At 33.1% G+C, this 12,494-nt stretch overlaps 1 protein-coding gene across 1 annotated transcript; it reads right to left on the bottom strand.

The window, feature by feature from the left end:
- Positions 1-4,523: 4,523 nt before the first annotated feature.
- Positions 4,524-9,403, bottom strand: LOC131622837 (uncharacterized). The gene is made up of 13 exons (XM_058893865.1): positions 9,268-9,403; positions 8,322-9,085; positions 8,058-8,246; positions 7,866-7,974; positions 7,697-7,755; positions 7,062-7,224; positions 6,900-6,967; positions 6,298-6,619; positions 6,147-6,213; positions 5,584-5,669; positions 5,390-5,467; positions 4,707-4,756; positions 4,524-4,625 (listed from the first exon to the last, which is right to left on the bottom strand). Exons 1-13 carry the CDS (start codon positions 9,401-9,403, stop codon positions 4,524-4,526), a joined length of 2,193 nt encoding a protein of 730 aa, XP_058749848.1.
- Between the last annotated feature and the right edge of the window lie 3,091 nt (positions 9,404-12,494).

The raw sequence follows: 12,494 nt of genomic DNA, 5'->3' as shown, positions 1-12,494 counted from the left end.
CAAAACAATAAAAATCCCCTGTTAATAGTCAGCCTCAACCTTGGGCATTGTACAAGGCAGATAATAGAGTCTCCCCCAGTGAGCCCTTCATTGTTCAGTAGCCACAACCTTGGGCTTTGTACAAAGCAGATAAACCATATGTCGTGTGTCAAAGATTCCTAACATCTAGGATCTTTTCCCATAGAGTCATCCATACTCAGTTTATTTAAGAGTCCGCCACAACCTTGGGCTTCATACAAGGCAGAAAATAATATTTCCCCTAGTTAGAGTCAGCCTCAATTCTGGGCTTTGTACAGAACACCAAATAAAACTCATCAAAATAGTTTTTCCCTAAGTAGAGTCAGCCTCAATTCTGGGCTTTGTACAGAACATAAAAATCCCTTGTAAATTAATCCCCAGTGGAGTTTTCTCCCAGAGTCATAATAATAATCAATCAATCAAAAAAGCCTCAAGCTTGGGCCTCATACAAGCCAGTTAAAAAATCAAATCTTTTATACAGTAGATAGACATAGCTTATCTCAATAGAGAGATCTTTCCTCTATCTCACCACATTCAAACAAACAAACATTACATTTCATTTTAATCAAGTCTCCCATTTAGGATTTTGAAAGGCATGAGCTGGCAGTAAAACCCAGACATGTGGTAACTTTCCCTAATTTGGATGAGCATCTTTCTTTCATTTAAGAGGCATTTGACTGGTATACTTGCACATACACAAGTAAGGTCCCCCTCTTGAATGAAATGAATTCAGTTATTCTGTCACTCTTTTAATGTTTGTGGTGGAATAGTAGAAATACCTCTCTATAAAGATGACTTCATGTCTCTTTACTGTAAACAGAGATTTAATTCAAGCTTCAACCTTGAGCTTCAAGCAAGGCACCCAAAAATAATTAATAATTAATTAGTTCCCCGAACTACATTAAGCTCTGACTTCCATTAGGGATATGTAGGCATGAGGTTCACAAGGAATCTCAGCGAGCTAATAAAATACCAAAAATAGTCAGTCTGTCTGTCTGTCTTTCTTTTATTCAATTCAATTCCTTCTCCTAATACAAAGGAGAAACTTTCCCAATAATCATTAGCAGCACAAACACATTTAGACACAGAGAAGGTTCCTGTAGAGTACTACAGATATGTAGGGTGCTTAAACACTTCCCTATGTATAACCGACCTCCCGGACTCCAGAATTTCTAGTCTAGGTGAATCCCCACACTTAGCAAACTCCTAGGGTTTAGTTGAGATCTTTTTTCCCTTTCCTACTCGTAGGACAAATAAGAAAGTTCGTGTGATATCGTAGGAAGAACTGAAACAAAATTCATCCCACCACGGGCGCATTCTCCTTCCAAATTTCGCGTGAAGGGTCTAGCGTGCCGTCCTCCCAAGTGAAACGGGGAGGTAAAAAAACGACAACCACAGCTATCCGGTTTCTTACACTTCAAATCGGCAAGTATGTTGCGAGGCGCCACTTTGACTATCGTTAGGTCCGATATCACATTTCTCTCTTCGCGGGACAAATGACACGCCATTGGATGCCCGTGTAACTTGACATCCAAGGCATGATTATGCATTCCACAAATTACGGTTAACCGCCACAAATCATCAACCCTCCGAGTGGCACGCAACTTAAACGGACACCCGCACTTTCTCGTTCCCGTGTCCTCGTGTTTTAGCACCCGGTTTGATTGTACATATCTACCACCCCATTCGCAATTCAAAACAACGAAAGCTTTCCGCCTACTATTTCCGTTGTCCGACCTTAAAATAACAATTCCAAATCCATGTTTGTTAGCTTCCTTCCGAACCCAATCAATCTATTGTTCTCGACTACCGAAACTCCGATCATTTGTAAAATGTTGCCGAACATCGACCGCATTGATCATGGGAGTAGCGTCAATAACCGGATCGTTATTAACGTTGACAATTTCCGGATTTAATACTCCATCGTCTTGCACAATGTTGTCCGGATGCACCATACCTAACAAATGCAAAAATTAGCAAAATTGGCCAAAACTGTTTTTTTTTAACTGCCAGGGCATATTTTGGAAGTTCATTTCCGAAATTTATTAGGTGATAAATTTCGGAAATGAACTTCCGAACCATATCAGTTTTCAGCATAAATTTGTTGAATCAATGTAGTGAAATAGGGGATGAAATGAGAGATGTTTACCTGAAATTGTAGCTTTCTATGCTCCCTTTAACGTGATCAACGGTTTGAAACTTGATTTTAGGGCGAAAAATTGATGGAGATTGATTGGGTTTTAGAGAGGGTTTTGAGAAGTTTTGGAGAAAAATGATGAAATAGTGAAGGAGGGAAATTTGTATATGCAGAAATATTTTCGGAAATGAACTTCCGAAAATATTCACGGTTTTGAATTTTTTATGACTTCGGAGATGCATCTCCGAAAACACCAAAAAAGTGGTGTTTTCGGAGATGAATTTCCGAAGTCAAAAAAAAAATCAAAAAAAAAATAACTTCGGAAGTTCATTTCCGAAGCAGGGGCAGTTCTGGGTTTTCGCTGGGGGTGACCCCCCATATGGAGGTGGGTAAAGAAATTTTCTTTAACTATATCCTCTCTCATCAACTTAAATGATATTGTTTGTAGTAAACATATATAGTAATTTTATTTAAAATAAAGGATACCCCATTTATTAATAAAATTATACTAATTATTTTATTTGAGTTATAGTAGTATTTGATTATGGCCTCTTTTTCTCTTTCAAATGGAAATTCTCCATAATCATAAATTATTGTGTAAATCTATCGAGAACATCGTCAAAGCAAACTACACCTATACATTAACAAGATATAAAAAGAGAAAGTTAAACATTCTAAACAGATTTTGCCATTTTTTACCATAGAGTATCCAGTCCACTCTACTGCTTAATCTGGTTCGGAAATTAATTTAACATTAAATAGTTTCAGCCCTCTCTAAATATGGTCGCCAATCCCCAATGAACCAAATAATGATTGGTTGCGATTGAAAAAACATACAATTTCTTTAAAACTTTCCTCATTTTATTAATACAAAATCCCCGTAATCATATTTTTGTTTCCAAACCAAATGAATGAATAATAAATTGGGTTAAATAAGTTTTTAGTCCCTATATTTATGGCAACCTTCAACTTTAGTCCCTACAAAAATTTTCTTCAAATAATGGTCCTCGCAATATTTTCCGTCTCTATTTTTGGTCCCTCCCGTTAGATTCCACTAACGGTGGCTTACGTGGCATGCCACGCGTTACACCACGTCAATTAAAGTCAACACTAAAGAAAATGAGACACATTGCGGGGGTTTTAAACCCCCTTTAAATGACTTAAAAAACAATAAAAAAATTAGCCAAAGGTCACCAAGAAATATAATCAAGAAATGACGGACAACATTCATGGGCCTGCTGCCACCAAAGTCCTTGCTCTTAGTTATACCTCAAATATGTATACCCACAATGGAAGGACTCATAGCTCACATGTTCTACCATCTTTAACAAGAATATTTAAGTAATGTCAAAGCAGATTGCTTTGTGTTAAAGCTTTCACTTGCAAAACATTTTTCACTACATGCTAAACAATATATCACATATGATACTCAATTGGATGCTTGTTTCTTTAACAAACATGAGCTAACAATATCAACACTAAGATAAATCCCCTGATAGAGCCAAAAGGGAAATTTGAGAGAAAAAACTCATTTAAAATGCTAAATCATAATCTAATATATAATCTTACATAAAAACGTACCATAAGAATTTATAGATATTTTATCATAAGAACCATAAGAATTAATAGATATTTTATCATAAGAACCATAAGAATTCAGATATTTATGCGTTATGGATTATCATAAGAACCATAAGAATTCATATATATTTTCCTGGAGAGAATTCAATAACATACCATAATCACCAAAACAAAAACCATAAGAAACTAGTCAAAGAAGTAAAAACGTGTATGTATCCTTGGTCTTTGAAACAACCCAAACACAAAATAAAAAATACTATTTATATATTTCATAATTCAAACCAACCACAAATACTATTTCTATATTTCATATTTCAAAATATTACATCATAAGAACTTGTTGCATCACTGAAAAATACGATTAAGGGTTGTTGCCAATTGAACTCCTCCTTGAGCTAATTGCAAACTGATGATCGGCAAACGCGACAGAAGTAATCATCTACATGACAGTGAGAAAATCTAACAACTTTAGTTGCATGCAGAAATATTAGAGATTAGTAGTACCTTATAGTGTAGCATCTTCAGGGCATCTTTATATGGCAATCAAATTAAACATTTTACACGCTACAAAATTAAAAATGCGTGCCAATAGTTTCTAGCTTGATCAGCAGAGCGTTAGAACTTAGAATATCAACAAAAAGGAATCACAGTTCATATATGCACATAAAAGAGAATGGTTGGTATATAACTCTAACTAATAATATATAAGACGGCCCTTTACATATATTTGAAGAAGAATAAATAATGAAACCACACCATCAACCTTTCTATGGTTATTTGAATGTATTCAATTTGCTGCAACTGGATCAATATCTTTAAGCAAGTCACAACTGTTGCTAGAACCATCGTTTCCAACAACAAACAATACTACTATAAACACTTGTGATACCTATAAATTAGAAATATAATAGAAGCTAAGTAAGTATACATTAATTGAACTAGGAAACAAAACATTTAGAAACAAACATACAAGAGCCTGAAGAGTAAAGAGTATAGCAGGAGGAAATTTCAATATTATAACTTATAAGAAATAAATTGTAGAAAAATTAGTGATAGTTATTTGCTGATATTTGTTTTTATTTTATTTGTGTTTTAGTTGCTTTTTGGTTCTTTTTGTAATTGGTTGTCATTGATGAATTTGTGTCATATAATCGTTGTTGCAAAACTTGCTCGTAAGGTGTTTGACAAAAGTTCCAAACTAATATTTTTCTTTTTTTTCTGGGTTAGTTTAGAGGAGGTTTAAAACCCCCGCAATTTCAAATGTTTTTAGATATTTTCCAAGCTGTCTTCCACGTGGCGTGCCCCGTCAGCTTCCGTTAATGAAAGTTGACGGCAGGGACCAAAATTGTGGATGAAAAACTTTATGAGGACCATTGTTTGAAGAAAAATTTTAGAGGGACTAAAAGTGAAAATTGGGATATTTATAAGGACCACGAACATATTTAACCCTAATAAATTTGAAGAAATGGTTAATGAAGATTTCATAATGCAATATCTAGCTGACAAATTAATCTCTATCCTTTCTAATCTATCTAACAAGTCATTTCTTAAGTAGAATATCTATTCATAATCTTCAACGATGGTGTGAATTCTTAAGTAGAATATCTATTAATAATCTTCATCAATGGTGCAATCTGTAATGCAAAACAATACCGCAAAGATATCGCTTAATTCCTATTGATTGAACTTTGTGTCTTCCAATTTCTTCATAATCTTCATTAATGGTGCAATCTATGAAGCAGAACAATACAGCAGAGATATCGCTTAATTCCCCTCGATTGAACTTTGAGCCTTTCAACTTCTTCATAATCTTCATCAATGGTGGAATCCGTTACACAGAACAATACCACAGAGATATCGCTTAATTCCTCTCGATTGAACTTTGGGTATTTCAATTGCTTCATAATCTTTCTCAATGGTGCAATCCATGACACTGAACAATACGCAGAGATATCACTTATTTAAGAAAATAAATGTCTTATTTGGCTTTCACAAAATGTCTGCAACATGAAAAACCTAACAATTATTATGAATTAAGAGAATAGTTAATTACAATGCTACTAATTAATAACTTGTGACTTTTCAAGTTAAAGTTGTTTTTGTCTGTTTTTCTCTTATTAAACAAGTGAATCTATTAAAAATTGTAAATACTTATGGAGGGATGAATACCTTTAACAAGACAGTCATATAACAACATGAAAGAATCTATTTCTATATTACAAAATGACACTGCAATTTCTAGCACTCATTCAATATTTGATTAATATTAAGATATATCTAAACCACAACCAAATATCCATAATTACTAGTTCTAGTTGTCAATGATGTCTTGTTCCACTTACCAATAATATTGTCTGATCAATTTCAGTGCTAGTATTTTGGATATTGTGAAGCATATCTCCTTGAATACTGCATGTTATCGGGTAATCCACCATGTTGAGGTCTTAGAGTCGGTTCTCCATACGGAGGATGCAAAGCTGAAATGTAATAGCAACAAATTAATATTGCATTAATCTTTAAAAAAAACTTTAAAAAAGTCGAAATTATAAGAGAGTAATTACATGTAGCTGGTGCAGGTATAGGCAGGCCAGGCTGAAAATCTCTGTATTGAACATAAGGTCTTCCATTAAAACCCATATTGTTGTTCACTGCACTGCTAGGCCTATAATGGATACCCAAAATAGAGTTTTTGTATGGTTCGATGTGACTGTAACTTCTACCAGAACCACCATTTTCTTTAGGAAAACAAGATGGTTCACCATTGGAATAGTGTCCGCGAGGAAAGGGTGATCTTGCAACATGTAAAATTTGACTGCTTGGATATCCTCCATACGATGGATTCATATTGAGTCGAGGTTCATTCATATGAACGCCTACATTGACCTAAAGATGTACCTTAGAATCAGCATAATTGCCCAAGACAAAAATAACCAAGATAGAAAAGTTCATAGAAAATAGCGATTTATTCAAATTCTTCAATTCAACACTACTATAACGTCGTTATTTGACAATATTTTGTATAAAACAATGTATCGCAAAACAATAACAATTCGATTAAATTTTGTTATGATATAGTGATGTATTGCCACTATTCATACTATATAACAACCCTGAAAAGTTTGCAAGTTAATAGATAGTTGTATTATAAGTTGATGTGACTAACTTGGTTAGGCATCCTATAGTCGGGTTGAGAGATGGGAGAATGAGCTCTCCACTGGTGAGTGCCACTTCCTGAGCAAGAGTTCAACAACATCGAGATTATTAAAGGTAGTTATACAATAAAGCAGACTACAAGAACAAAAAACAACTGCAATTATATAAAAACCTGTCGAACTTCCTTGATTTTGCAATGCAGATCTGGAAGAAGACTGAGAAGAACCTCTATGCGATAATGTTGACGGGTTGTTATTAGATAGAGGCAGAGTATCTTGCTTCATTTTATCCAAATATTTCTGAGACGCGTCTTGGTTGAGTTCAACAAACAAAACCTTGAAATACAAATGAAGCTTTAGGCTATATTTGGGAGTTTGGAGGGGAAGGGAAGGGAGGGCTTTGGAAAATAGGAAGAATTGAGTGAAAAAAATAAAAAGATTTTGGGTAGGAGGGTTTTGGAGGATTTGATTTTATTCATAACACCAAAAACCCCATATAATGAGGGAACTTAAAAATTGTATTGAAGGAGGGTTTTGGAGGGCTTCCATAAATTTTGCAAATATCGTTTATGTTGTTATACTATTTTGAAAATTAAAAATTTTGTAATGATAATGAGTCTTTTATCATTCTAAACAAAATCATTTTTTTAAAAAATTTCAAATATTTTTATATATTATTTTAAAAATTCGATTTCGGAAGCCTTCCCCTCCCCTCCCCTCCAAACTCCCAAACATAGCCTTAGTATATGCAATGCTTGATAATTTGATAGCCATATCAACAAAAAGCTGTGTAATTAAGTTACTATACCTGATCAAAGTTTTCATCGGAATATGGCAAATCCTTGCTTTTAGGTAGAACATAATTAGCTGCCATTGTCATAAAATAACAGAACACGCATAAGAAGATTCTTAAGTAAAGAAAAAAAATATAAACTAAACACCTACAGAAAACAAGTAAAGGGTAAAAAAATAAGTACCTATCATGTTATTCAAAGCATCAACGGGAACTTCTTTGCCCATTTCTTGAAATCTTTTTTCGGATCGTCTCTTGAGCTCTTCTGGCTTTGGGAACACGACAACAGCAATCTGGAATGGACAAAAAACAATATTATCAAATCTATAGTAAACTTATTTTTTCATCTCCGACAAATAGATATACAGATAGCTACCTTTTGATAACTGACAAATGGATTAAGCTTACGCTTGCGTGCATTTTTGTACACATTTGTCTGATCGATTATATAATTGCGAGGTACATTAGCTGCCCATGACAAAATTACATTAAACATTGAAGTTGCCTTGTCCATTAAACGATCAAACCTTTCACCATAGTTGTTCTTCCGCAGCAACCCAGGAACCTAAAAAAACATTGGGTTAAGCAAAAATAAAAGATATAAAATTGATAACCACAAATAGTCAGTAAATCAACTAACCTTCATCTGTTCAAGGATTAAGTTTGTGCCAAGCAAAACATAACGCTTCTCCGGGTGATCTTTCACCCATTTATTAGCCCATGTAGTCTTGCCTGAAGCCGGTAACCCCACCAACATCATCAATTCACAATCCTTTGGGTTAGAAAACGAAGGTCCCATAACTGCATTTCCATCCGCAACAGCAAAGACCCAGGGTTTAAATCCTTCTTGAGGAACAAGTCCTTGTTCAACATTGAACTGCATCTGTACCACAACATTTTTCAACAGAACATGTGGAAAAAGTGCCCACTCCCAAGGCGAAACCTTTGGAAAAGAAGAATCTGCTCCAAGACCAAGTGAACCGACATCAAATTGAATTGCAGTACCCAACCATTTACCGTTCTTAGAGAAACCAATAGATGCTAATGGTTTACTCTCAAGATCAATGCAACAAACTATTGTATCACCAACACCAAACTTATCGCCAAAATTAAAAAAATTGCCGGCATTAGAAAACTTGCCAGTGCCTCCATAACCAAAGCTGTGTTTGGTCTCACCAAGAGCTCCAACGGCATCATCACCTCTAGAAACACCAAGACGACAAAGATGCCGCTGATTAGGGGCAGTATCATCTGTATCAACAGGTTGAGCAGAAATAACAATGCAGCCAAAACAATATCTACCATTTGTAATTCCAACATTAGCTCTAGCACCAGACCAACAGTAACCAAAGCCTTCCTCATGAAGGCCATATCCAACAAGTCCATTGCATTCAATGTTAAAATCTAACAAAATCAATCATGAAACAGCATTAATAAAAATGCAGTTAAGAATCATCAAACAAGAAACACCGTATATAAACACTCAAATGAATTAAAGAAATTATATTAATGTAATTACAAGGAGGGTTTTGATTTTGAATTTTAATGAAGTGAATGAAATTGAAAAGATTATAGAAACTTAATACCTAAATCACAATCAGCAGAATTGAGAATAACACAAGATGAAGGAAATTGTTTCAACACAACTTCTTTTGCTTTCTTCTTCTGATGAGTTGATTCATCCTTTTCTTCACATGGGAAATAACGTTTGACAGGAGCCATTCTCAGTGAGTACAGAAGCTTCAAATTTACCCGCGCTCTATCAATCTATCTATCTATCTCCTGTATATATATCATCATAATAAAAATGATTAATTTAGACATACATTTAATAAAAACCTTAATAGAAAGAAATACACTAATATTTAGAAATACAATTAATTAAAATAATTCATAAAAAGAAATATACTATTATTTAGAAATACAATTAATAAAATAAATTCATAGAAAGAAGTACACTATTGTTTGTAAATACAATTAATAAAAAATTAATAGAAAGAAATACAATAATATTTAGAAATACAGTTAATACAAAATTTAATATAAAGAAATACAATAATAATTAGAAATAGATTTAATAAAAAATCTTAATACCAAGAAATACACTAATATTTAGAAATACATTTAGTAAAAATAATTAATATAAAGAAACACACTAATATTTAGAAATATATATAAAGAAAAAATTAATATAATAAAATACTCCCTCCAATCTCATATATAAGTAAATTTACTAATATAATAAAATACACCAATTTTGTGTAGATAATGGGATCAAAATTGTAATTAAGCCTCTTTACAAATACATTTAGTAAAAAAATTAACATAAAGAAATACACTAATATTTAAAAATAGATTTAATAAAAAATTAACATAAAGAAATTCACATATATTTAGACACACATTTAATAAAAAGCTTAATATAAAGAAATACGCTAATTTTTGGAAATACATTTTATAAAATAGTCAATATAGAGATATACACTAATATTTAGGCTTACGTTTAATATAAAATGTTATTACAAAGAAATACGCTAATATTTATACATACTTCTAATAAAAAATTAATATAAAGAAATACACTAATATTTAGAAATAAATTTAATAAAAAATTTAATATAAATAAATACATTAATATTTAGACAAACATTTAATAAAAAAATTAATATAAAGAAATACACTCTTAATTGGACATACATTTAATTAAAAAAATTTAATATATAGAAATACACTAATATTTAGAATTTCATTTATTAAAAGTTATTAAAATAAGGAAATACACTAATATATAGAAATAGTTTTAATAATAAAATTAATATAAAGAAATACACTAATATTTAGAAGTATATTTAATAAGAAAAATCAATATAAAGAAATACAACATATATTGAGACATGCAATTAATAAAAAAAAATGCTAGAATTACACTAAAAGCTACAACCAAACCGTATCAATATACAGTTTTTTTTTTTAAACAGCAAAAGAATAGGCATAAGAAATGAGTCATGCCAATTACCACAACTTATATTACAGCTAACAAAATAGTAGAAAAAAACAAAAGTATGTTGTAACCGTATCAATATGCGGTTACAACATTTTTCATCTTGCTTTGATTTTTGTGTCAACATTAAAATGGTTGCAATTGTTACGGTGTAGGAGAATTAAGTGTAAGCATAGCACCTCTCATAAAAACAAATAGGATAAATAAATACACTCGTATGTAGACATACATTTAGTTGAACTCCTATTTCAAAAGATGAGAGAGAAAGTGTTCCCTTTTCTCTACCTTCTCTCTTAGTTTTTTTTTCGGTAATACGTTCTTGTGGTAGGTGGTGTAGCTGTCCCGGAGTCTCGTTATGGAGTGGAAATCAGCATTCAAGAAGGGTTTTCGTTTCATCGTGCTAAGGTGGGATTGTTTTTCGGCGGTTAGAGCTCGGTTGGGAGGTGATCAGAAGGTGTGGAGACCATATTTTTTCTGAAATTCCTAATAACTTAGGGCTTTTGATATTTTGGAGATTTTCGGTTGCTCACCTAGAAGAAATAAGATGGGTAAAAGATATTGGTTTGCTAGATTCGCAAATGTTGAAGATACAAGAATGCTTGTGGTGAGGTTGGATAATATTATCAATGAGGAAAATAAAATTCATGCGAACCTTCCAAGGTATGATAGGAAAAAGAGTTTCGTGGTTTCGAGGGATGGAGAGGGCTGGAGGAAACCGTTTCGGGAGGGAATGTTTGTTCAGAAAGAGGGTAAGGTGGAAGAGAGGTCGGGAGTCAACAAAGGAGGTGGAGGTGGAGAATCTTATGCGGTGATGGTTGCTAAAGGGAACAGGTGGATCGTTCAAAGACAAGAGCATCATTGTCTTATGTTAGCAAGGAAGAAGATGGAGTTAGATTCAATAAGGCTTTTGTAGGAGAAGTGATTTTTCCAGGTTCTTCTTATAACGTTCAGACAAGTTTAGAGATGAAGGGTTTGTTCTCTGTTAAAGTGACCCCTTTGGGAGCCTCTTTGTGTTTGTTAGAAGAGAAGGAAGAGGGCTTTATACAAGACTTGATCGGAGAAGGAAACACATGGTTGAGACTAGAGCTGTCAAAATGGGCTACTCGGCCCTAAACGGACGGGTCCTGGGCTTTTTAGGACTGGGTCAAAAAGACCCGGTTTAATATGGGCTCGCAAATTACTACCCAAGTCCGGCCCTAGATGGGCTTCGGGCTACCCGGCCCTAAACAGGCTTTCTTAATTAAAAAATTAAAATAAAAACTCCATAATATTTATTATAACTAAAATTAAAAATTATAGTATTTTAAACATAATATATTTTTAAGTACTATATTATCTCTTATAAATACTATAATGTATTTTTAAATACAATATATATCCAAATTGTATAAAATAATACTTGAATATTTAAAAATAACAGAAAAACTAATATAATACAATCTAAGAATGTTGATTATATTAATATATTATATTTAAAAGTGAAAGATCGAATAGAATAGAGATAAAATTTTGTGAGGAGAGAAAAATCAATATGATATTTTGGAGTAAACAATATAAATATTAATATATATTTTTTAAATTTTATAATTATGCGGGCCTAATGCGCTACCCACGGCCCATATGGGCTAGCCCTAATGGGTAGCGGGCTTTTTAGGGCTGGGCTAAATAGGCCCTGAAAAATATGGGCTCTAATTTTAAGGCCCAAGCCCTATGATTTTTCGGGACTGGTGGGCCGGCCCATATGGGCTAGCCCATTTTGACAGCTCTAGTTGAGACAGTGGTTTAAAGACCATGACATTTTAACGACATTGA

Source organism: Vicia villosa, unplaced genomic scaffold, assembly GCF_029867415.1.
Source record: "Vicia villosa cultivar HV-30 ecotype Madison, WI unplaced genomic scaffold, Vvil1.0 ctg.000044F_1_1, whole genome shotgun sequence".
Taxonomy (NCBI): domain Eukaryota; kingdom Viridiplantae; phylum Streptophyta; class Magnoliopsida; order Fabales; family Fabaceae; genus Vicia; species Vicia villosa.
The sequence above is the reverse complement of the archived record's forward strand: the minus strand, read 5'-3'. Positions and strand labels throughout refer to the sequence as shown.

Excerpts from the sequence above, each read along its gene's own strand:
- LOC131622837 (XM_058893865.1), bottom strand. The coding sequence starts at position 9,403 with ATGGCTCCTGTCAAACGTTATTTCCCATGTGAAGAAAAGGATGAATCA. Across the intron at positions 8,247-8,321 it reads TAATCCTTGAACAGATGAAG|GTTCCTGGGTTGCTGCGGAA; the intron begins GTTAGTTGATTT and ends ATGTTTTTTTAG. Across the intron at positions 5,670-6,146 it reads GGATTACCCGATAACATGCA|TGTCATGGATTGCACCATTG; the intron begins GTATTCAAGGAG and ends CGTATTGTTCAG.